The sequence below is a fragment of the Ascaphus truei genome, chromosome 18 (genome assembly GCF_040206685.1).
Source record: "Ascaphus truei isolate aAscTru1 chromosome 18, aAscTru1.hap1, whole genome shotgun sequence".
Lineage (NCBI taxonomy): Eukaryota > Metazoa > Chordata > Amphibia > Anura > Ascaphidae > Ascaphus > Ascaphus truei.
This window is the reverse complement of record NC_134500.1, coordinates 6,912,926-6,937,683: the sequence shown is the minus strand read 5'-3', so window position 1 is coordinate 6,937,683 and position 24,758 is coordinate 6,912,926. Positions and strand designations below refer to the sequence as shown.

General features: G+C 45.9%; 1 protein-coding gene across 3 annotated transcripts; it reads right to left on the bottom strand.

Moving 5' to 3' along the window:
* Positions 1-4,731: 4,731 nt before the first annotated feature.
* LRRC28 (leucine rich repeat containing 28) lies at positions 4,732-24,202 on the bottom strand. 3 transcript variants are annotated; one of them, XM_075575259.1, is made up of 11 exons: positions 24,107-24,148; positions 21,124-21,204; positions 19,472-19,704; positions 15,702-15,742; positions 14,301-14,338; positions 12,892-13,029; positions 11,614-11,820; positions 7,701-7,803; positions 7,372-7,547; positions 6,924-7,083; positions 4,732-5,117 (listed from the first exon to the last, which is right to left on the bottom strand). In XM_075575259.1, exons 3-11 carry the CDS (start codon positions 19,637-19,639, stop codon positions 5,045-5,047), a joined length of 1,104 nt encoding a protein of 367 aa, XP_075431374.1. In that variant the 5' UTR covers positions 19,640-19,704; positions 21,124-21,204; positions 24,107-24,148; the 3' UTR covers positions 4,732-5,044. The 3 variants fall into 3 exon arrangements, with proteins under 3 accessions (XP_075431374.1, XP_075431373.1, XP_075431375.1); XM_075575258.1 differs by lacking the exon at positions 21,124-21,204 and having other exon boundaries at positions 24,107-24,202; XM_075575260.1 differs by lacking the exons at positions 4,732-5,117; positions 21,124-21,204 and having other exon boundaries at positions 6,944-7,083; positions 7,341-7,547; positions 24,107-24,202.
* Between the last annotated feature and the right edge of the window lie 556 nt (positions 24,203-24,758).

The following is a 24,758-nucleotide window of genomic DNA, read 5'->3' as shown; positions in this document are numbered from 1 at the left end:
CCTGCCCCCCCCCAAGCGGGTGATAAGGGGTCTGTGACACAAGGGGTGAGAGGTAAACTGCTTGAAGGGCGGCCTGGCCCTGTCTCTATTTATCACCGTAAGTAGCTTAAGATTCTCTGAACTGCTAATATTAACGTACAAAGAGCTTACACAGCGATGCTGTAACCTGTGTGTGTGGGACAGGTCCCTTAACTCCCGCAGTGCCTCCGGTCGGATAGAAACATTGAGCTGCCAGCCAATGAATTCATATTTATTGGGGGTTCAGTTTGTTTCTGTGCTGATCAGAGTTTGGGCCTCAAAGTAAAAATGCTTAGAAACAAAAACCTGAATGCCACGGATAAAGGGGCAGGGCAGCAGGAAGGCGGGCCGTGCTTTAATGCTTTCACTTGATTGCAGCTAGAACGTGTGTCTAGTTGGCAGGGGGGCTCAGCACAACGCATTGAAACTGCGGCTAAGTGCAAGCTCTGCTGTCGAGTAACATTGTCTCTCCACGTTTTTTTTAATAATGTTTTCCACATATGAATCCTGACTCAGTAATGTGACGGATTGGACCAGGGGCTCCCAACTCCAGTCCTCTAGGGCCGCCAACAGGCCAGGTTTTCAGGATATCCCTGCTTCAGTACAGCTGGCTCAATCAGTGGCTCAATCAGTGGCTCAGTGGAAGGCTGTAGGAAGCAGGTCGGATTTAACGTGCGCTGCGCGGATTTCGCGGTTAGTGATCAGGGTTTACTAGAAAGCAAATTCCCTTCGCAAGCTAGTTAGACAAATCATTTTTTGACAGATATTTCACTGAAATCTCTTATGTCTCTCTCCCCCCGCGCAGGATCCGCGGGGACTAGTTTATTCCCCCGCCATTGTTTAAATTCAGCCGCATAAAATAAAAGGAGAAGCTATGAGTGAGCTGGCGTCCGACGCAGCCCGGGTAACGTGGCGCTTTACTTATCAGATTATTGATCGTCAGCAGCTGACATTGTAAAACTTGTCCGACCCTCGGCAGTGATTGATAGCGCTGCTCTGACTTCTAGGAACCTCCCTCCCCTAATAAAAAGCGTTGCTGTGTCAGCTCCTCCAGCACTGACAGGGTTAATTGCATTTGCGTGGAAATGACAACGTAGGCTTCCGCGGAACTTAACCTCTTCAGTGCTGGAAGGCGCAGTACCATTTAATGTTTTTTGTTGTTTTTTGCTTTACGGCAAGAACCGCCCCAAACCCTTTTTTTTAATCTAAAGGGGCACGGTGTGGGGAGGGGGAGGGGGGGGGGGAGCAATGCCAGTCCTCAAGGGCCACCAACAGCTCAGGTTTTAAGGATATCCCTGCTTCAGCCCAATCAGTTCCAGCTTTCGCACAGGTGTTCAATCAGTCCCTGCTTCAGCACAGGTGGCTCAATCAGTGGCTCAGTCGAAGGCTGTACTGAAAAGCTGTGTAATGTGGCAGGCAGAAGCTTATAGGGTCCATGTTAAAATGGACATGAATGAAAAGGTGACGCTGTGTGGTGATTTATGGTGATTGCGGGGTTGCAGACCTGTCTGGGACACGCGAATGTGCGCACACATGCGATTGTCATTTGCGGTATTTTATCCTGATAACATTGTATCACAGAGGGCGGCATGCATTGCCGTCACACGATGCTTTAAACACTGCCGGCGGGCGACACTGCATTGCAGTGAAAGGGGTTAATGACACCAAAGACAAATGAATTGCGCACAAATACATCACAGAATAGAAAACCGCAGATTTGGGGTGCGGACGTTTCTGAGCGCGGTTACTGCGTTCCAGGTAAAGATGCTGCCCGCAGCACGATGGAATCAATTTTTTCCCTTGATTAATAACGCCCTTGGGCTCGATACATCACCGACCTTCAAACATTCCAGGTCCCTGTGAGTTGGGAGGGAAACTTTCTTTGCCGATCCAGGAGCCCGATGGGCATCTAAAGAGCTTGCATTTTTCAACTTTAGAATAAAATTGTTTTATATTATCAGCGATTTTATATTATTTTGAAGTCCCACTATTATTATTTTATTTTTAAGAAAGGTTGATCATGTTTTTCAAAGTTAAAAACGAGGTGGCAGTTTTGAAGAAGTCAGGCACCAAATGTGCTCACTGCAACATTTATATCATAAAAATGACGTGTGAGATAACAAATGAAAAGTGAAGGGTAATTGCTGTCATATTTTCTGAAAACAGCTACTATAAAAGTGGACATGAAATAGAATGTTTTTATTTTTACCTAAGGACTTCTTATGTATCTAACCTAATTGCTGGCGCATCCTTTCCATGTATCAATAGTTACGTTAATTGAAGCTCCCATCAAACTGGAGAAAAAACAGAGATTAAATGCCTCATTACTGTGAATGTTTACACTTGTAATTCCACTACAAAAGTATGTCAGTGCAAATTCCTATTTCCCATTATTTCAGAATATTTCAGATCTTAGCTTGATTCCCAAGACGGTCCCTGCAGGTTAGTAAGAAGCACCCTTGGGTGACGCAGAACTGGAAGAAACATGATAATGATCGCTTGTAATGAAGCACGTATAGAGGAACGTGTATCCCTGTTCCCCCACAGCACCTCTGATTTCAACGTGACATTCGACCGTAGTTCTGAAGGTGCCTGAGACATTGATATGTCCCCCCCCAGGATAGATATACAGAGCGCTGAGCTGCTGGAATAAAACCAGATTGATGGCAGGGATTCAATCGATATTCAATTAAAGAGACCGTCAGCTCTGTCTCTTGGAGTTCTTGGGCAGCTGCCCAGACCAGAAACCAACCGCATTGTATGTTTCAGGGGACACGCCAGCTGTTCCTGCAGATTCGCGGAGGTGGGAGCGGTGGCAGTGCCAGCGTGTTGGGGCCCCTAGGACACAATCATTGTGCTCACTAGCACACCCACCTTACCCAGTGCCCGCACCCTTTGCATGATCATACAGAAAGCTGCTCGTCAGACTGTAAGAAGTTATGGGAATGAGGACATTGCCCGTTATAATCTATTCAAGTCTCGTTAATAGGGTGTCTGGTCAGCACGCGTGCTCTCCTCCTGCCACGCAGTGCAGATTCGCAGCCGGCACACGCCATTTATGACCCGCTTCAGTTCCCTCCTACTGTCTGTAAGTTCTCCCTACTTACCACTTAGATTGTAAGCTCTTCGGGGCAGGGACTCCTTTTCCTAATGTTACTTTTATGTCTGAAGCGAAGGGGGTCTGCGTTTGTCATTTTTTGTGAACCCCAATAATTATTCGCATTTGTGTCCTATTTTTAAGCAGGAGGTTAGAAAATTGCTGTCACACTCTGCTTTATTAATATTATTACAGCGTGGTCAAAAAAAAAACCTAGTTATTTTTATTATATATATATATATATTATATATATATATATATATATATATATATGTGTATGAAAAATGTGTTAATCGAATATACTTTCTGATATTAATCTAGCTGTGCTAGAAGCAAAGAGTAGGTTTAGGTTTCCGTGGGGAAGTGTTTTCTTTCCCCCTTTCCCACCTCATCCTTATCAGAGAATAAATAATTAGAAGGGGACAGTGCAAACTGGTTGAACACGCAGCGACATCGGACAAACCGGAGCGGCCGAGGAAACCGTCCGAGTCTCAGCTCCTCCCCGTGTTCACGGAGGAGTTTAACAACTTTAGCTTTAATAAAACAATTCTCGGCATCAACCTCCCAGATGTGACCCATTAAACATGTCGCTGCCAAGCGTACACTTTGCTCCTAAGAGTGATGGCCCCTTTAAGAGAGGGATTAACATTTGTTACTTAAACAATGTATCTGAGAACCGTTTCAGTGTGTTGGGGCTGAAAATAACCCTTTCCCACCCCTCCTATGATACAAGATCCTGTGTCCCCATCAGTGGGAGATGGATTCACATTATCTCTCTGATATAGGACCATTCACATGCGGGCGTTTCACCTGCCCGCACACGCAGGCCCCACGTCGCTGTCTGCTTCTTCTCATTACATTGCTCTTCCCTGCTTGGGCAGCTACAATTTTGATCGCACTAAAACTAACTTTCAAGGAGATATATATATATATATATATATATATATATATAAAATCAGATAATTATTATATTTCTAATTTTACAAGCATATATAAAGTAAAAAAAGACACACAGAGCGCACGAAAGTTGAAGAAAAATGTAATCACCCAATAGCGCTTCAACATGTGAAACGCGTTGGGGTAGATAGTACTATACTTTGTCCTGTGGAGCTGCCCTTTGAGAGTTCGTGATCTGCACAGATACGGGGCTCACAAACCCGTTGGTGGATGGTCTCCACCGAGCTACAGCGTCAACGCTCTGTCCCTTACCCTCTCAGATCAAGAGCTGGGCAGCATGGACATACGCTTTTAGCTATCCGCTAGGCTAGTGCTACCTTACATGCAAGGCTACACTTGCTTTTATTTGTATTGGTGGATTACATTTTTCTTCAACTTTGGTGTGTCTTTTTTTTATACCATGGAGGTGAGGAGAACCTCTAAACACAGCAGCTGCAAGGAGGAGAAGAACGACTACCTCTGAACTTTTAGGAAGCACGAGCGCGGATTCAAACCTCCTTCAGGATGTATAAGTATTTAAATGTATCCTTTATGACATTATAATACTCTTATGGCCCGTCTGCTCCTAATACATTTTCTGAAACACAATGTAACACATATTTTGGGCGTCCCCTTAAATCAGCAAACAGTTAAAAAAAAAACAACACACAAAACCCAAACACCTTAAAATGTTTTGTTTTATGGCATTTCCACCTTCTGCGCTGTATCCATGATTTATTCACACGAGGACGGAAAAAAAATGTTTTTATGTGGTAAAATGCAAAGGGATAAAGCAAAACGCATCGGAGGGAGACACCAAACTCGGAGCGCGTCCGAGCAGAGGAGGCGACGTTTCCAAAACGGCAACGTCAAGATAGGTCCCTGCTGCGGATTCCCGAACGCTGGCACAGAAACGCAGTGTTCCCAGAGGGTGGAGGCGGGATGGGACCGTCTCAGGATGGCAGGAGAACCAGAGACAACTACAAATGTTTATCAACTCAGTAGGTCGAATGTCTGCAGACACTGGGTGGAGCAGCAATAGGCCACAAAACTAACTGTTGTCCTCCTGGAAAGAGAGAGGGACGAGCGGTGAGAGGAATAACCCACCCACGGAAATAAAACACTTCCGTTCCCCACAGAAATAAAACACTTCCGTCCCTCACGGAAATAAAACACTTCCGTCCCTCACGGAAATAAAACACGTCCGTTCATGTAACTAGTTCAGCAATATCCTTTATTTCCACATTTTTATACTCGTCACCATTATTTTGAAAACTTGTATTTTGTAAAAATGTTTTCTCAGGTAAAAAAAAAAAAAAAAAAAGGGTCTTTACGGATTTAAATTAGAACTCCTCCTATTGTCCCCATATAACCACTCCCTATAACTCCTCCTATTACCCCCTATAACTCCTCCTATTGTCCCCATATAACTCCTCCTATTACCCCCTATAACTCCTCCTGTTGCCCCATATAACCGCTCCCTATAACTCCTCCTATTGTCCCCATATAACCGCTCCCTATAACTCCTCCTATTGTCCCCATATAACCGCTCCCTATAACTCCTCCTATTGTCCCCATATAACCACTCCCTATAACTCCTCCTATTACCCCCTATACCTCCTCCTATTGTCCCCATATAACCACTCCCTATAACTCCTCCTATTACCCCCTATAACTCCTCCTATTGCCCCATATAACCGCTCCCTATAACTCCTCCTATTACCCCATATAATCGCTCCCTATAACCCCCTATTACCCCATATAGCCACTCCCTATAATTCCCCCTATTACCCCATATAACCGCTCCCTATAACTCCTCCTATTACCCCGTATAACCGCTCCCTATAACTCCTCCTATTGTCCCCATATAACCGCTCCCTATAACTCCTCCTATTGTCCCCATATAACCACTCCCTATAACTCCTCCTATTACCCCCTATACCTCCTCCTATTGTCCCCATATAACCACTCCCTATAACTCCTCCTATTGTCCCCATATAACCGCTCCCTATAACTCCTCCTATTGTCCCCATATAACCACTCCCTATAACTCCTCCTATTACCCCCTATACCTCCTCCTATTGTCCCCATATAACCACTCCCTATAACTCCTCCTATTACCCCCTATAACTCCTCCTATTGCCCCATATAACCGCTCCCTATAACTCCTCCTATTACCCCATATAATCGCTCCCTATAACCCCCTATTACCCCATATAGCCACTCCCTATAATTCCCCCTATTACCCCATATAACCGCTCCCTATAACTCCTCCTATTACCCCGTATAACCGCTCCCTATAACTCCTCCTATTACCCCATATAACCGCTCCCTATAACTCCTCCTATTGTCCCCATATAACCGCTCCCTATAACTCCTCCTATTGTCCCCATATAACCGCTCCCTATAACTCCTCCTATTGTCCCCATATAACCACTCCCTATAACTCCTCCTATTACCCCCTATACCTCCTCCTATTGTCCCCATATAACCACTCCCTATAACTCCTCCTATTACCCCCTATAACTCCTCCTATTGCCCCATATAACCGCTCCCTATAACTCCTCCTATTACCCCATATAATCGCTCCCTATAACCCCCTATTACCCCATATAGCCACTCCCTATAATTCCCCCTATTACCCCATATAACCGCTCCCTATAACTCCTCCTATTACCCCGTATAACCGCTCCCTATAACTCCTCCTATTACCCCATATAACCGCTCCCTATGCCTCCTTGTACAGCTCGCTACCATACCACTCATGTAGTAGAAGAGATGCATGTTCCATATGTAACATGGCGGCTCCCGTTGGCCGCCCCCCCCCCTTTCGCCCTACATGCCCTCCCCTCCAGCTCCTCTCACTATTTACCCTTGGTGCAGTCCGGCCATGGGCGTCTCTCGCAGGGGGAAAAGCTTCGGGTAGACGATGGTAAACATAGATTGGCTGCAGCGGTGGCAATGTCCCAGGGGGCACTGCAGTAGCTCCAGGAGACTTCTGGGCAACGAGATGGGGGACATGCAGCTGAAATCTAACAAACAGGAAATACAAACGGATTAATGAATGCCGTGATCTTAAACACCCCATCCCATGCAGCAGGAGCAGCGCGACGTCCTAAGCAGCATTACGCTTAATTGCTGCACATAGATGTACTTTTTATCACGCCGTCTGCGCAGCTGCTAAAGGCGTTCGCGGGGTTAAAACTGACCCCTAGATTTGAAAATCCAGGTATTATTTTGTATAATTTTCTATTTAAATTGCCCAGTTTAAACTCGGGGAACATCTCACAGGTTTGCCGGTTACTTTGGATTCCTCTGACCTTTGGAGAAGACGCAGAACGCGGAGTGCAGGGAGCGCAGAGCCAGCTCCTGCAGAGGAAGCACCGAGTCTGCCGCAGAGCCGATGGACTTCACCTCGGCCGGGAGATGGACGCTGAGCTGCCCCGAGGTGAAAGAGAGCAGCTTTGTCTCGGTGACGGCAACGGAGGAACCGCAGCTGGGGGTGAAAATAAAAACGAAGACGCGGTTTATGTTAAAACCGCCGGCTCCTGCTGGGAATCACTAAACAAAAAAATGCTTTAAAGGCCCGATCTCCGCGTCTTTGGAATCCAGCGTGGCCGCGCTGCGTTAGAAGCGCGAGGGGCCTTACCCGCTGCAGCCAATCACTTTGTTGTAGAGGAAGGACGGGAGGCTCTTGAGTTGACTGTTATTATCGACATACACATACTGCAGTTCCCGAGACCGCCCCAGATCTGCCGGAGAGAGGAAGACACGCTGCAATTATATGGAACCGAAGTTTATCCTTTTTTTTAATTACAGTATTGAAGCAGGGGGTCTTTGGAGCTGTTAATTTCAGCTCCGGGGACCCCATTCTTCCAGAGATACTTACTTTGGTAGGGGGTGCCGGTATCTATGCAGCCAGGGAGCTTGTGTGCCTAACAAAATGGCAGCGTTTAAATGTCCTACTTCACGCAGGCCAATAGGAAGTGATGTCATCTGGTGTGGCTTCCTATTGGCCAGTGTGACCTGGACATTTAAACTCCACAGATATACAAGCGCCCCCTACAGAGGTAAGTATCACTGGAAGCAGGGGGTCCCCGGAGGGATCTCTGACAGCAGGGGGTCCCCGGAGGTATCTCTGACAGCAGGGGGTCCCCTGACGTATCTCTGACAGCAGGGGGTCCCCGGAGGTAAGTATCTCTGACAGCAGGGTGGTCTCTGGAGGTTAGTATCTATGGCAGCAGGGGGTCCCCGGAGGTTAGTATCTATGGCAGCAGGGGGTCCCCGGAGGTATCTCAGGCAGCAGGGGGTCCCCAGAGCGGAAATGAACGTGGTTCAGCTCCGGTAATAAACCTGAAACCCATTTGCTGCTTTAAAGCCCCAGACACGTGAGATCCTTCCACCCTCCCAGCTAATACTGAAGTAATAATCCCCACACACCAGGGCATTGGCTGGATATTAATGCCCCAGCCTGGCTGGGGCATGTTCATTTGGAAGGGGGGGGGGTGTGCACTGTTCTGAGGGCATTATTACTTTTACAGGCTACGTTTTTGTTGCATTTAGGTTCTTTTGTAAACATTTATTTTAACCTGTTTCTGGATCAAATGTGGGGGGGTTTCCTGGGGCCAGTAAAGCCCACAATTTGAACCAATCAGAAAGCATGCTTTCATTGTATTGCTTTAGCGGGGCAGTTAACTCTAGTCCTCAAGGACCACCAACAGGCCAGGTATTAGGAATATCCCTGCTTCAGCACAGACTCCTCAATCAGTGGCTCCGTCAATTACTGCACCACCGGTACTGAAGCAGGAATTTCCTGAAAACCTGACCTGACCTGTTGGTGGCCCTTGAGGACTGGAGTTGGCCACCCCGTGCTTTAGCGTATAATTCATATTGTACGAGCGTTCACAGCCTGAATTTCTTGGTTTATAATAAATCTGTCAAAATTAGTTGAATGGTTCTAAGTCTGATTGAAGCTTTTATTAACCTGTACATTACCAGGAAAAGCACTCTGTATTAGATTTGTCACAATCATACTGCAAGCAGGCAAGTTCCCCTGAGAGTGGGAGATGCTATGGAGTGAGCTTTTAACCATTTAAATGTGGGAGGGGGTGAGCTTCAACAAGATAGGGAGAGCCACCTTCCAATCAGCAAAGACCAGCTGAACAAGATTTGTAAAACATACAGGACACCTGCAAGCTCATATTAAACCCCCAAAATAACCACATCATATATATATAAGCATATAGGTGTCACAGAGGAGTGATACTGAGCATGGCGATATATATTTAAAACCAGAGACAGAATATGAAACACAGACAGAGCTCAGTGCACATCCAGTGCAGGTTAATAAAAGCTTCAATCAGACTTAGAACTATGCAACTAATTTTGACAGATGTATTATAAATCAATCTTCCTGGTAATGCACAGGTTATTAAGAATTTATATTAGTGTTAGGGACCCTTGAGACGTGGTCTGCCGTGTAGTGGCTCAGGGGCTTACAACACTTTGGCCAAAATGTTAAACTAAAAGACTGAGCTCTGAGCTCTGTCTGTGTTTCATGTTCTGTCTCTGGTTTTAAATATATATCGCCATGCTCAGTAGCACTCCTCTGTGACACCTATATGCTTATATATATATATATATATATAACGCGCGTGAGACTCGCATCGTGGCCTCGGACTGCTGACCACACGCCATGTCCAAATATGGACAGAGAAGTTTTGCTACGTTGGGTGGAGGGCAGCCGCCTGAGCAAGGTTTGCAGGAGAGCAACGTCGGGCCAAGAAAGAAAACCCCACGCAGTGACACACGAGGCATTTCCAAATAATGTTTCCGGTACGATGAGAAAGTGGCAAAACAAAAATCATTATTTCTTTCAGTGTTCTACAACAAACTGCCCCGCAGAGCTTACATTCTAATACAGTGGTGCTCAAGGACCACTAACAGGTCAGGTTTTAAGGATATCCGAGTTTCAGCACAGGTGGCTCAATCAGTTGCTCAGTCAAAGACTGAGCCACCGGTGCTGAAGCAGGGACTGATTGACCTAACTGTGCTGAAACAGGGATATCCTCAGAACCTGACCTGTTGGGGGGTCTTGAGGACTGGAGTTGAGCCCCCCATGTCTAATGTGTGGTACATGAAGCTCTGGGATAAAAGGAGAAATGCCCTGCACTTCAGACACAAGTAGGGGCTCATTTTTTGGGGTTCAGAAACAAATGAACCAGTTAAAGCCGCAATCCCCCCCCATATAAAAGCATTTCGTTAGCCACAGAACGGTATCATCTATTTATTTTTTGATTATTGAAGCTCGGCTAACACGGTACTGATACCTCTACATGAATATATACACATACAAATACAACTGTATGCTCATCTGCATGTCTTAGGCAGGTCTGCAACCCCACCTTTCCCCATCATCACCCAGCATACAGCATTTCCACTGCAGCAAGGGATTCTGGGAAATGACATGCAAATGAGCACACAGTGTCACTTTTTGCCTCAAAAACCATTTTTAACATGGTTCCCTATAGGCTTAAGCTTGCTGCATGGTCACAGCTTTGAGCACAGCCAGGGTTAAGGTGCATACCCAGAAAACCACCCACAGACAGCTGTTTCGACCTTGATGGGTCTCATCAGTGTGGGGTTGATTTTAACTGGGTATGTATATATATATATATCAACTGTAAATATTCCTGTATATTCATTTGCATGTCTTAGACAGGTCTGCAACCCTGTCTTTCACCATTATCAGCCAGCAAACAGCACTTCCACTGCAGCAAGGGATTCTGGGAAATTACATGCAAATGAGCACACAGTGCCACTTTTTATCTCATGCTCACATTACATGAGCATATATATATATATATATATATATATATATATATATATATATATATATATATATATATATATATAAAAGTATGTGTGTGTGTGTGTCTCCAAATACTAAGAATTTTTTTCAAATACCTATAAATATATTTGAGGGGCCTTGTAAATTCAAAGGGTCTATTCACGCTGAATATCTGTGTGTTTTTTTTTATTTTTTTAAAGAAAGTTTATAATCAAATTATTTTTTGCCATGAAAAAGTCTGCCCACGTAATTATTCAAATAAAAATCTTTAAATGTGTGTGTGTATATGTATCTGTGTATGTGCGTGTGCGTGTGTAAATAACATTGAATATAGGAGTAAAAAAAATTCTCTGCCCAAATAATAGTTTTTGTATTTTAAAGGGTCAGTCCAACCTAGGACGAAAGTGACCTCAGGACAGACACATGTTTATTAGATGGACACCTTTTTAAAACAAGAAAACAGGACAATTTCCGTGGTAAGCAAAATGATTGGAGGGTTTTTACAATCTTTACGAATGTCTCTTGATAAGTGTTTGCAAACAAAGGAATAGAGCTGAGCTAACAATTTTGATGACTGGCAAAGTTCTTATGATGCAATCATTAGCCAAACAGAAGTCCATATTACACTGATACAATGAGAAGCGCCCGGCGACCCTGCGCTCTCACAGCTATCTGCGGTTGGCCTCGTTTCATTGTTGCACCTATAACTCACCGAGGGGTAACGATGCCAGCCGATTACTGGCCATGGACAGCTCGTTGAGGCTGGCCAGCTGGCAGAGCTGCCGGGGGACGCTGCACAGGAGGTTCTGATCCACCGTCAGGAACTGCAGGGACTGGCATAGGTGCAGCTTCACAGGCAAAGTGACCAAGTGGTTTGTGGAGAGGTCCAGTGTCTGCAGCTCTTTCAGCTTCCCGATTTCTGCCGCCAAAAACACATGGTGTAAGAATGCACGGTCCTGAGGCTCACCCACAATAAATCAGCGTGATAACACTTCTTACATTGTGCTCACATCGCACCGCATAGCGTATCCCAGGCACTGGGCATCTCTGGCCCAAAGAGCTCGCAATCTAATTTCAGTGCATGAGACACAGTGAGATAGTGATTGGCCCCTGTTGGTCACCTTACTGATGCACATTCATATGCCACTAAAAGATCGTTGTTATTATTGTTATATAAATATAAAACTGTGGCACTTCTAGAATTAGTCATCAATCTGTTATGGGCAGAATGTCTCATCCACACGAAGGAGAAGGAGGATTGTTTTATTAGAGACGCTGGAATTCCTACTTTCTTTTTCTTCACCCTTTGTAGCACCAGATTTTTATAGTAAATATTGGCCAGTGGTTCGCACCTTGTGCTATGTAACGTTTATTTTGTATCTGGTTATTCTATATGCGGACTACAAACCGAAGCCGCTCTGGGTAGCAGCGTAGAACAGGGCTGGCCAACTCCAGTCCTCAAGGGCCAACAACAGGTCAGGTTTTAAGGATCTCTCTGCTTCAGCACAGGCGGCTCAGTCTTCGACCGAGCCTCTGATTAGCACAGGTGGCTCAATCAGAGGCTCAGTCTTCGACCGAGCCTCTGATTGAGCCACCTGTGCTAAAGCTGGGATATCCTGTAAAACCCGACCTGTTGGTGGCCCTTGAAGACTAGCGTTGGCCAGACCTATTCAATGTACACGTATCGCACACATTATAAGTCTGACAGAATCTGTATCTCTCGACGAGTTAAAAGGACTGCCAGGAAGCCGGTAGCCTGTGCAGTTACTGTATTATTCTCACAGCATTTCCTTTCAATACCTTTTCATGTAACTCGATGTTTTGGAAATCTCATGGTTACCAGAAAGGCTCAAAGGGAAAGTATGTTTCAGAAATGCAACGCGGAGCCTTTCCTCGCGGCCGTATGTTGTAAACCTCATTACCATACAGTTCTGTAGAACATCTGTAAGTCCAGATAAGAGATACCCGCTCCCCGACGCCCGCTCATTACCTGGAGGGAGGAATTTCAGCCGGTTGTTTGTCAGCCGGAAATGCCGTAACGATTTAAGCCTGCCGATGTCGGGACAGAGGATTTCCAAAGCATTGTCACTGAGGTCCAGGGACTGCAGCTTCACCAGAGACCCAATGGCTGCAGAGATAGGAACGTTCAGTCAACAGCAGCGCACAGAGTCAGAAACAACAATATCCGGAAAACTTTGTTTTCTAATACAAAAGGGAATGATGTATAGAGAGATATATATAGAGAGAGAGAGATACATACATTCAGATGCAGCCACCAGTATCCGATCACTTGCCTGGGTAAAAACTAAGGCATCTCACAGTAAATGCCTCAACATTTCTGTGAGATTCCTAATGGCCCATCGAATTAATTTAGCAGGGGGTCCCTGCAGTCCCACTCAGTTTGATCTGCTGTGTTAATCCGATGGGCCATTAGGAATCTCACAGAAATGTTGAGGCATTTACTGTGAGATGCTTTAGTTTTTACCCAGGCCATGCTAGTGCAATATAATAACATGCCATGCTAGTGCAATATAATAACATGCCATGCTAGCGCAATATAATAACACGCCATGCTGGCGCAATATAATAACATGCCATGCTAGTGCAATATAATAACATGCCATGCTAGTGCAATATAATAACATGCCATGCTAGCGCAATATAATAACACGCCATGCTAGCGCAATATAATAACATGCTATGCTAGTGCAATATAATAACATGCCATGCTAGTGCAATATAATAACATGCCATGCTAGCGCAATATAATAACACGCCATGCTGGCGCAATATAATAACATGCCATGCTAGTGCAATATAATAACATGCCATGCTAGCGCAATATAATAACACGCCATGCTAGCGCAATATAATAACATGCTATGCTAGTGCAATATAATAACATGCCATGCTAGTGCAATATAATAACACGCCATGCTACCGCAATATAATAACATGCCATGCTAGCGCTATATAATAACACGCCATGCTAGCGCAGAGCTATATAATAACATGCCATGCTAGCGCAATATAATAACATGCCATGCTAGTGCAATATAATAACACGCCATGCTAGTGCAATATAATAACACGCCATGCTAGCGCTATATAATAACACGCCATGCTAGCGCAGAGCTATATAATAACATGCCATGCTAGCGCAATATAATAACATGCCATGCTAGTGCAATATAATAACATGCCATGCTAGTGTAATATAATAACATGCCATGCTAGTGCAATATAATAACATGCCATGCTAGCGCAATATAATAACACGCCATGCTAGCGCAATATAATAACATGCCATGCTGGCTCAATATAATAACACGCCATGCTGGCGCAGCACCGGCACCTCTGGTTGGATCATTGTGTTAGTGTTACAGTGCAGACACTCACCTTCTGGGACGAACACAATGTTATTTGAATGAAGATACCTTCGGAAACAAAATAACAGCAGCAGATGTTACCGTGAAGGATTTCTGCTAGGACATCAGTTTGCAAACATGTTGATACATTAACTGCATAGCACGCTGTCAAGGGCAAAGACGCACTCCCTGCTACATGTCAGTGTTTCGCTGCAAGTCAGAGGGACGCAGCTTTATTAAAGGACCAAGCACCCGGGCGAACTAATGACAGGGACATGTTTAATAGGAGAAAAGTAGGCGTCAAACGCAGTTTCTCAACAAAATCAGGAGATGTCCCCTTATTCACAGTAATATGGCTCTGTATGGGGTAATAATGTAGTGTGACCATCAATGGCACAATTGGGCACGAATAATACAGTAACTTCAAGTTACAATGTTTACAAACATTAACAAGAACACACACACACACACACCACACACAGTATATAACACACACACACACACACACAAATAAAAAGTGTTCTGCTACTAAACATTGTCTTATACATGTACTCAATCAAATAAACCTACTTAAGTGTCTATTCCCAGCCATTAATTATCAGATCTTGAAACCCAATTACCCCCTCCCCCCCCCCCCCATCCACTGAAGGGGGTTATAGGTATATTATGGGATGTACAAGCAGCTCGGCACCGAAAGGGTTAAAACAAGATTGTAACATGCACCTGCAATGAGCTATATGAGGTTAACCCCTTCAGTGCAAAGCGTTTGGGGTTAAATAACAGGGGTTATATCCCCGGAGATAAAGGGGTTATCTGAGGCGGGCTCTCTCCCTGTCCGCTTCTCAATATCTGAAGGGCACATGCAAGGATCCCGCTCTGGGACTTGGCTGTCTTCCTGCTGGCTGCGTTTATCAGAAACTCGAAGGTGTCGCCCTTCCACCCGCAGAGCCTGAAGGCCATTTGTTTTATCCGTAACCCTTCTTGTTGCAGGCTCATATAACGCTGTCGCACTGGGAGGTGCCGGAAAGTGAAGGGGGCACAGTGACAGTGAAAGAAGGAAGCTTCAAATGTATCAGGAACCCAGCTAATTTATTCCAACTTTCATTATCTGGCTTTGAGCACAAATTATAGGAGGGGGGGCCCAAAGGCAAAACAGCTGCTTGTGGAAGGGGCATGATATGAAAAGAAGTTTGTGCTGCACTGACCGACGATAAATGTGAAATGATGTCTAGAACTGGTGTGAAAGAAACACCCTCAGTGCAAAAGGTGTGAAAAATACAATACTTTCCCTAAAGCAGTTTCACGTTTAAATACGCTGAAGTTCCGGCAAACAGAAAGTACTCAGCCATGTAACTGCTGGTGCGTGTACTGCACCTTTAAGTGGTTACATTTGAATAAAACAGCACAAGAACCAAAAGCAAAAAACACTCACAATTCCACGAGATTGGGAAGCTTCTGGGCAAGATTTTCTGGCTGAAAGAGATACAAATTGTTTTTTTTTTTTTTTTAAATCACATTTTTAACAGGGCCTGTAAATGACTTATTTTAGTAAACAATCATTACCCTGCTTTTTATGCAGGTTAAATAATGATGGAATAATAATGACTATTTATAAAGGGAAAAAAATTCAACGGTTTCCAAAGATGTAAAATAAATAAGTTAAAGATCGTCCAAATCCTTTGCTTACAACGGAAATCTGAAAAAGTTCTTCAATACTTAAATATTTCCTTTTTGACGGGTGCTCAAACCTTTCCGTCTGCGCCCCCTGCCTTCTCTCCCCCCCCCCCCTGCCCGCGCCCCCCTCCTTACCTTGTCTTCAACGTCAAATGACGCGGTGGGATCACGTGACGTCACGTTGCCGATGACAAGGTAAGGGAAGTTGCAGAGGCCTCCGGCAACCCCCCGGCATTTCATTTAAATGTCTTGGGGAAGAGCGCGGGGCCTCTGTAACCGCCACCCCCTGGAAAATCGTGCGCCCCCCAGTATTAAACAAAATCACATCTAAGTGGGACTGAACCTTTAGCTGACAGTGAAGCAGAATACCGTGGCTAGCTCAGGCCTGCCTCCTGCTGACACTAAAAGGAAGTACACGTTATTATAGCTTTATTTCCTATTCCAAGGTGGCCCCTGAAATGATGCCTGTGAGGGACCGCTCTGTGGTCCTTGACTCTCTGCTCCTGTTAATTTCATAAGAGTTCCTTAGGCCATGATTACACTCGGTCCGGCAGTGCGCGGGCGCTTCCTCGTGACGTCACTAGGGTGATGCGCACGCCCGAAACCTGCACTGCAGACAGGAGGCATCGTAAGACGAGTTCTTAAGGAGGCATCGTAAGGCGACAGGGAGGCGTGGCCGTGAGCAGCTCGCCCTCATTGGCTGAACCGCTCACGTGACGCGTCCACCGCGCGCCAAATTGAAAATGGAAAATCTCCTTGGGAAAAGCAATGTGCAAATTATGTGCCACTGCAGCATTGCTGTACATTAATTTGTTCGCGCGGCATTGCGAGCGCGCACCGCCGGTATAAGCACGGCCTTAGGCAGCCACACTGAAACTCACGTGTAAGTTAAGCTAATGTAAATATACATGGTCCAGATGTTACACATGCTGGCAACATGTAGATCTATAAGAATGTTCAAGTCTCTAAACATAATAATAATAATAATAATAATAATAATAATAATAGCATGTTCTTGTATAGCTCTGCTAGTTTTACCCAGCGCTTTACAGTGACATTTTGCAGGCACAGGTCCCTGCCCTGTGGAGCTTACAATCTATGTTTTTGGTGCCTGAGGCACAGGGAGACTTGCCCAAGGTCACAAGGAGCCGACACCGGGAATTGAACCAGGTTCCCCTGATTCAAACTCAGTGCCAGTCTTTACTCACTGCCACTCCTTCTCCCTACATTACAATAAGCCCCTGCATGTCCTCTGATCTGGCCTCACAGGAGAACGAGTTTAAGCTGCGTCGTCAAACACGAAACCCCAACTGTGCAACATATAGTTTTATCTAGTATGTATGTTACTAGTCTATTCCCAGTTAGGGCTTGGGCGCCTTAATTGGCAATGACCCTAACATACATTACATACATACATTACATACATACATTACATACACGTAGCTGGACTGTCTCCGGAATTGTGGATAAAAATGCAAAAAGCCGCGGCTCCGGAGATGATGCTTCCACCACGACCGCTGTGGGGGATCCATGCTTGGACCACAGACACACACACACACACACACACACACACACACACACACACACACACACACACACACACACACACACACACACACACACACACACACACACACACACACACACACACACACACACACACACACACACACACACACACACACACACACACACACACTATGTTCAGTGTCTTGGCTCTAAAGGACAATGTGTATCCTGCACTTTAACATAGCAGTTAATCCCGCACTTTTTTTGATACGTGTAGGAAGCAGGGCGTTGCTGGACATTCATTTGAATGACCTGACCCCCGAGATACTTACAGAGAAGCTGCCGCCGGTTACCCCCTGGAGGTTTGAATCCCCCGTGTACTGCAGGCCAATAGGAAGCCATACAACACAGGACATTTAAACCTCCATTTTGTTTCCCCTTCCGGGACATTAACAGCGGCGCCTTTCCCAGCAAGTATCCCGGCAAGCAGAGGGGGCTGAAATGAACACGGTTCTGCTACGGAGACCCCCTGCTTCCGATACAGGTAGAGACACAGAAAACCCCTAGAATAGAGACTCCGTCATTAAAATGTCTTTAATATCAGTTTTAAAACAGGAGGAAGGTTTTCTGCCCTCAATCAGCAGAAGTAGAAATGTACAAACTACAAACGCAACATGTTTTTTTTAATTTCCCCGTTGGGCGAGATATTTTGCCAAATTTTAAAAGGCTAAAAAAATATATATATTAAAAAAAAATAATCAGGCCTATATGCTGTAGGAACTTCTACTTCAGCTGTGCTCCTTGCTTCTCTACACTCTGGTTCTTCTGATCAGGACTGCACACAGTGGAACTTCGCCTGGATGGATTTCGTATCCCTATACACTCAATGGAAAGGTAATGGGCAGTAGCCCTCATTCAATATTACCTTGGTCCCTATTTAGGGAAGTGTATATGTTAAGGGGGGTAAGCAGGGTAAACCACATCTGCGGTAGTCGCGCTGACTGACCGCTAGGTCCCATGTTCATGTCCCCCCCTTGACCGAGTATTATATACATGCTGGAATTACTTATAGAAGTTCCCATCTACTTTTATGCTGAAATATAGCTTGTGAGTCCATACACTTGTATGAGCGTCAATCTCTACGTTTATACATGCCAAATTTTAAAAGGCTAAAAAAATATATATATTAAAAAAAAATAATCAGGCCTATATGCTGCAGGAACGTACGAGTTTTGTATCACAAAGATCCAGACACTGCATTTCCCCCCATATTATCCTGCGACAAGGAACCAAGTCCGAGGTGGGCACAGCTCCCGCCGCAAAGAGAGACCCAACCCAAGTTACAAAGCAACCCAGTTAATCAAAATACTGTAAGTACAAATATAAGATAAAAGTATCTGTCGTCTGCATTTAGCATCGGTTGAACTTGATGGGCGTATGTCTTTTTTTCAACCTCATCTACTATGTAACCGGTTTCTGGGGCTGCACGGAAATGTGTTCGGCTCAGAACAGCCCCCTTATCACAGCTCTGCCGAGGTGTTAATCTAACACATTTAAATCACACGGCGGTGATACCCATCTCGCTGGGATCTCTACCTGTGATCACTCGCTCGTACGATTTGCTTCCTATTCTGGGCACATTCTTAGTATAAAGTTTAATGCTCCTTTTCCTCAAACCTTTCTGATCACACCTGACATCCCCCAATGACTGCCCCCCTGTATTACACATCCCCCAATGACCGCCCCTGTATTACACATCCCCCAATGACTGCCCCTGTATTACACATCCCCCAATGACTGCCCCTGTATTACACATCCCCCAATGACTGCCCCTGTATTACACATCCCCCAATGACTGCCCCTGTATTACACATCCCGCAATGACTGCCCCTGTATTACACATTCCCCAATGACTGCCCCTGTATTACACATCCCCCAATGACTGCCCCTGTATTACACATCCCCCAATGACTGCCCCTGTATTACACATCCCCCAATGACTGCCCCTGTATTACTTACCAGGGTAGTTAGGGAATTCCTTTTCATGTACAGACGCTCCAGGTACTGCAGGCCCTCATCCTTCAGCAGCTCCAAGGGGAAGTGGCGGAGGTTTCTATAGTTCAAGAAGAGATTCTTGTGCTTTTCCAGCTTGGCCACAGAGATGGTCTGGCAGAGTTCGGACGCCATGTTTCACGGAGGCCCATCCGACTGCAACCGCAGACTGCCAACGCCTCATATCATCCGGCTCATCTCTAAAATGGGAGGGGAGGAGAAGGGGTTAAAAAACACCAAAAAAACAAAACAAAAATACAGTCGATACATATTTCCCCCTGCTCTCCATTTCTGTTATTTCCTGTCGTACAATCATCCATGTATAGTAGTAATAGGTACGCAATAGTGTTTTTGCGGTGTGAACAGGTGATGCATTGCGGGCTCCTCTGGTAGGGAAAGCATAAATTTAGGAAGCTTATAGGTCAGAGGTGGCCAACTCCAGTCCTTAAGGGCCACCAACAGGTCAGGTTTTAAGAATATCCCTGCTTCAGCACAGGTGGCTCAATCCCTGCTTCAGCACAGGTGGCTCAATCCATGGCAAAGTCGAAGACTGCACCACCTGTGCTGAAGCAGGGATATCTTTAAAACCTGACCTGTTGGTGGCCCTTGAGGACTGGAGTTGGCCACTCCTTTGTTAGAGGGTGACTGAGTGGGGCACCAGCTGCAGTTACCTGGCGACAGGTGTGACGTGATGTGCCGTGCGGGCGCTTCCTTCGTCATATCTCTCCTCTCCGGTGCTACCTGCTGCCCACAAAGACTGGTCATTAATTAATCAAAGGGCTGGCGAGAGAACGGGGGAAACACGGTTACAGAACGGAGTCCGACCATCATTTTGGTTTTGGGGGATGTTGGAGGAGCAGGAGGGGGGAGGTTCAGGGTGAACTTATTCAATGTTCTGTAGCCCTGGGAAGCATGTCATCACCATGGTAACCGGCCAAGGATGGAGTCTCCGCCTCCTCTGTGGTCCAGATCATAGTGATGGGTTACCATGGCGACAGCTACAAACTGAATGCACCCTTACCGCAGAAAGTAAAGCATTGCACAACAAGTACCAGCGTTAGAGTCACAGATAAACTATTGTTTTTATTTACAAGACATACCTGTATTTTCCAGGTTAAATATTTTAGAATAAATAGGGTAGTATTTCAGTTTACTCTGTGTGCAACGAAGATTGGCACACGGTCCGCCTGCCTTGGTTTTCACATCTCCCATCTCCTCTGCACATGGCTTCACACTCACCGAGCGAGAACGCAATAGGAATATGTATTAAAGTGGTTTTCCTGGAGCATCGCGCAGAGAAACAAGTGCAAACTTCCGGAATGGGACATTTAGGCACGGCCGTTTCGCCGCAGACAGCGCCTCCGCCGCTTCGAAGGCATTTTATTATTGGTATGGGTAGGGGGTTAATTTTAGGGTTTTAGCGGTTAGGGTAGGGGGTTAATTTAAGGGTTTTAGCGGTTCAGGGTAGGGGGTTAATGTAAAGGTTTTAGCGGTAAGGGTAGGGGGTTAATTTAAGGGTTTGAGCGGTTAGGGTAGGGGGTTAATTTAAGGGTTTTAATGTTCAGGATAGGGGTTTCTTTAAGGCAATGTTTTTTAGGGTAAGGTTTTTTTTTACTTACTTTAGCAGCCGGCGGCGAAGTGGTCGGCGGCAGCTTCTGGTGGTGGGGAGAGTGAGGGCGAAACGGCCGTGACCAAATATCCTACAAACGGCATCATTTTGACTCAGTCACTTTGTATCAAAAAGGTGCTTGTTTCCAATTCTGCACCAGTGAGCAGTTTGGGGAGCAGGTGTAGGATGTGCGAGGGGAAGAGACAGTTACAGCAATAATATAATGAGATGGGTCAGAGTTTGCAGCTTTGTGGCCCAGATTCACTAAACAGGAGTTAATATCGCCAACGCAAAAGCAAATCAAGTCATGTTACCATTTAACAAGGATCGCCGTATTCACCAAGATATTTCTTGTTCAGAAATGGGGGCGAAAAGAAATACGGTAACTGCGTTGTAAATAGCTAGCGATAAAACAAACGCTAACTCATAGAAATTGGTGTTCATGCACCAAGGGAGTTACGACATACAGCAAAAACACCCAACAAACACAAAATGCATAACATCAATATATGCAAAGGGGAACCACTTAGTAGCCAAGCTAGTCATAGGTTGATTATGTAGCTGGTCCCATTGGCTACTGAGAGGATGATCTAGAACAGGGGAGTGATCTAAACCAGGAGTGGCCAACTCCAGTCCTCAAGGGCCATCAACAGGTCCGATTTTCAGGCTAACACTGCTTCAGCACAGGTGGCTCAATCAAAGACTGAGCCAACGGTGCCGAGATATCCTGACCGGTTGGTAGCCCTTGAGGACCAGAGTTGCCCAACCCCCCACTTTCCCATGGTTCAGAGAGAGAGAGACAGAGAGAGAGACACAGAGAGAGAGACAGAGAGAGAGAGAGACAGAGAGAGAGAGAAAGGTGTGAGAGAGAGGTGAGAGAGAGAGAGAGGTGAGAGAGAGGTGAGAGAGAGAGAGGTGAGAGAGAGAGAGGTGAGAGAGAGGTGAGAGAGAGGTGAGAGAGAGAGAGGTGAGAGAGAGGTGAGAGAGAGGTGAGAGAGGTGTGAGAGAGAGAGGTGAGAGTGAGAGTGAGAGTGAGAGAGCGAGAGCGAGAAAGTCTGGGTAATGATCTAATTTATTTTCAACGGAGTGTACTGCGTTATCTTCTTTGTGTGTGGTATATATATTATATAGGATTATCTCTTACAATGTACAGTATTATGTGTTTGTAATCACCTATTCTAGGTTGGCTACTATTATCTTGTCTATAGCAGCCATTATATTCATGAAGGTGACAAAAATTGGAGTTATTTTTCGGCGTTTCACTGCTTAGTGACTCAATGCTCATGAATAATTAATAATCCGTTAAATTATCATTTGCATATAAGACAACCAGTGAGATGTCGCTGGGGTAAAAACGAAGCCCCTCCCCCCACCCGACTAAGCCACTGATTGAGCCACCTGTGCTGAAGCAGGGATAGCAATAAAACCTTGCCTGTTGGTGGCTCTTGAGGACTGAGTTTCAGATCCCCTAATGCAGGGGTGCGCAAACTTATCTTCATGCACCCCCTTTCTCCAGTTCACCTCCCCCGGCGTTAAATGACTGACGTTGCGGGGTCGTGTGACATCACATGACGCCGGTTGCCATGGAGACGAGTCGTTGGAACCAAGGTAAGTAAACCAGTTACAGAGGCCTCACGCGATTCCCAGCACTTATTTTATATGCCTTCGGGGAAGCGCACGGCCTCTGTAACACCCGAGACTCCCCTCCCCCCAGACAATCTAGCGCCCCCCACTTTGCGCACCGCTGCCCTAATGCATATATTCCCAGAACTGGCGTAGTGTATCTCAGGGGTGCGCAATCTTTTCCCCCTGCCTGCTCTCCTCCCCTGCTCGGCTCCGGCGTCAAGTGACGCAGAGAGGTCATGTTGCCATGGCAACGCGATGTCACCCCGCGACATCATTTGACGCCAGGTTACCATGGCGACGCGTCGCTGGAAGCCAACGTAAGTCAGTTACCTTAATTATTTATTAATTTTTAAATGTTTTACAAGGAGTACATTGAGAATTACCCCTGGTTTTCACGCATGTCCTGGGCACAGTCAGGCCCAGATTATGGTGCCAGCGTCGCGGCGTGCATGCGTTTGCACCCGGCAAGCACTCTGCTTTATTATCTTATGGGACCTACCCCCGTGCCTGCGCGCCTACACAGGCGCGTTAATGCGACGGTGTTTTGAAAATGCAACAAATTTTGTATTTTCAGGCGGTTGCTGCGTGACGTCAGCTGGTTCAGCCAATGAGCGCGAACCAGCTTTGTGATGCGTACGCCACGCCCCCTCGCCATAATAACAATAATCCCCGCCTTCTGATGACAGATACATGGTTACATTAAGTGAACAGAGGTTATACGTGACATAGAAAGACATTGCATGCAGTGTTACTGCAGGCCGCAGGTGATAGTGGCAACATGCAAACACGGAACTATTATGCATTGATGTATGTCTGCTGCTGCACATGCATGTCTCCTGCTGCACGTCTGTATGCATGCTGCACATGCAAGTCTGCTGCTGCACATGTACAGTATGCCTGCTGCTGCACATGTACAGTATGCCTGCTGCTGCACATGTACAGTATGCCTGCTGCTGCACCTGTATGATGTCTCCTGCTGCACCTGTATGCCTGCTGCCCATGTACAATATGCCTGCTGCACATGTACAGTATGCCTGCTGCTGCACCTGTATGCCTGCTGCTGCACATGTACAGTATGCCTGCTGCTGCACATGTACAGTATGCCTGCTGCTGCACCTGTATGCCTGCTGCTGCTGCTTATGCAAGTCTGCTGCTGCACATGTATGCAGGGGCTTTACTTACTGGGCATGTGGTATTAACCTCTTCCCTGCCACACACTGCTCTGCATGTTATTGCCCTGACCACTTATTTAGTATCCTTGCCCACAGAGCTTGCACTCTCAGTATACTGAGGGGGACACCCCCCCTGTATTTGCAGGGTTATTATGGGATGTATTTGCAGGGTTATTATGGGATGTATCTGCTCACCTTCCCGCTCGCCTCTTGCTGCCCAGGGAGCTGCAGCCATGAGATCTGCGTCCTGATTGGCTGGGGATCCCTGGGTTATGGTTGGCTGTGGAGGGTGGGGGGGAGAGGTGCCGCCGCGGACCCAATCGGTGGGGAGCTTACATGTGGTGACTCTGTTAACGGAGTCCTCATTGGTGGCCAGTCACAAGACTGCCAGGGGCGGGATCTTTCCTGTTGGCTGGAGATTTCCATTGGCCGACGCGCTTGTGATTGACAAGCTGAGGAGCTAATCAGTGCTAATAAAGCCTGGCTTCTCCTGAGTATTTACCTGCTGTTTTATAAAGGGTTAAATTCAGGTCACTGACACTTAATGAAACCCCAGACAATGCGAAGTGTTACTAAGTAATGTGCCACACTGTTAGTAAGTAATGTGTCACACTGTTAGTAAGTAATGTGTCACACTGTTAGTAAGTAATGTGTCACACTGTTAGTAAGTAATGTGTCACACTGTTAGTAAGTAATGTGTCACACTGTTAGTAAGTAATGTGTCACACTGTTAGTAAGTAATGTGTCACACTGTTAGTATGTAATGTGTCACACTGTTAGTAAGTAATGTGTCACACTGTTAGTAAGTAATGTGTCACACTGTTAGTAAGTAATGTGTCACACTGTT

Excerpts from the sequence above, each read along its gene's own strand:
- LRRC28 (XM_075575258.1), bottom strand. The coding sequence starts at position 19,639 with ATGGCGTCCGAACTCTGCCAGACCATCTCTGTGGCCAAGCTGGAAAAG. Across the intron at positions 15,743-19,471 it reads GGAATTCCCTAACTACCCTG|CCAGAAAATCTTGCCCAGAA; the intron begins GTAAGTAATACA and ends TATCTCTTTCAG. Across the intron at positions 7,804-11,613 it reads GCTGGCATCGTTACCCCTCG|ATCTGGGGCGGTCTCGGGAA; the intron begins GTGAGTTATAGG and ends TCTCTCCGGCAG.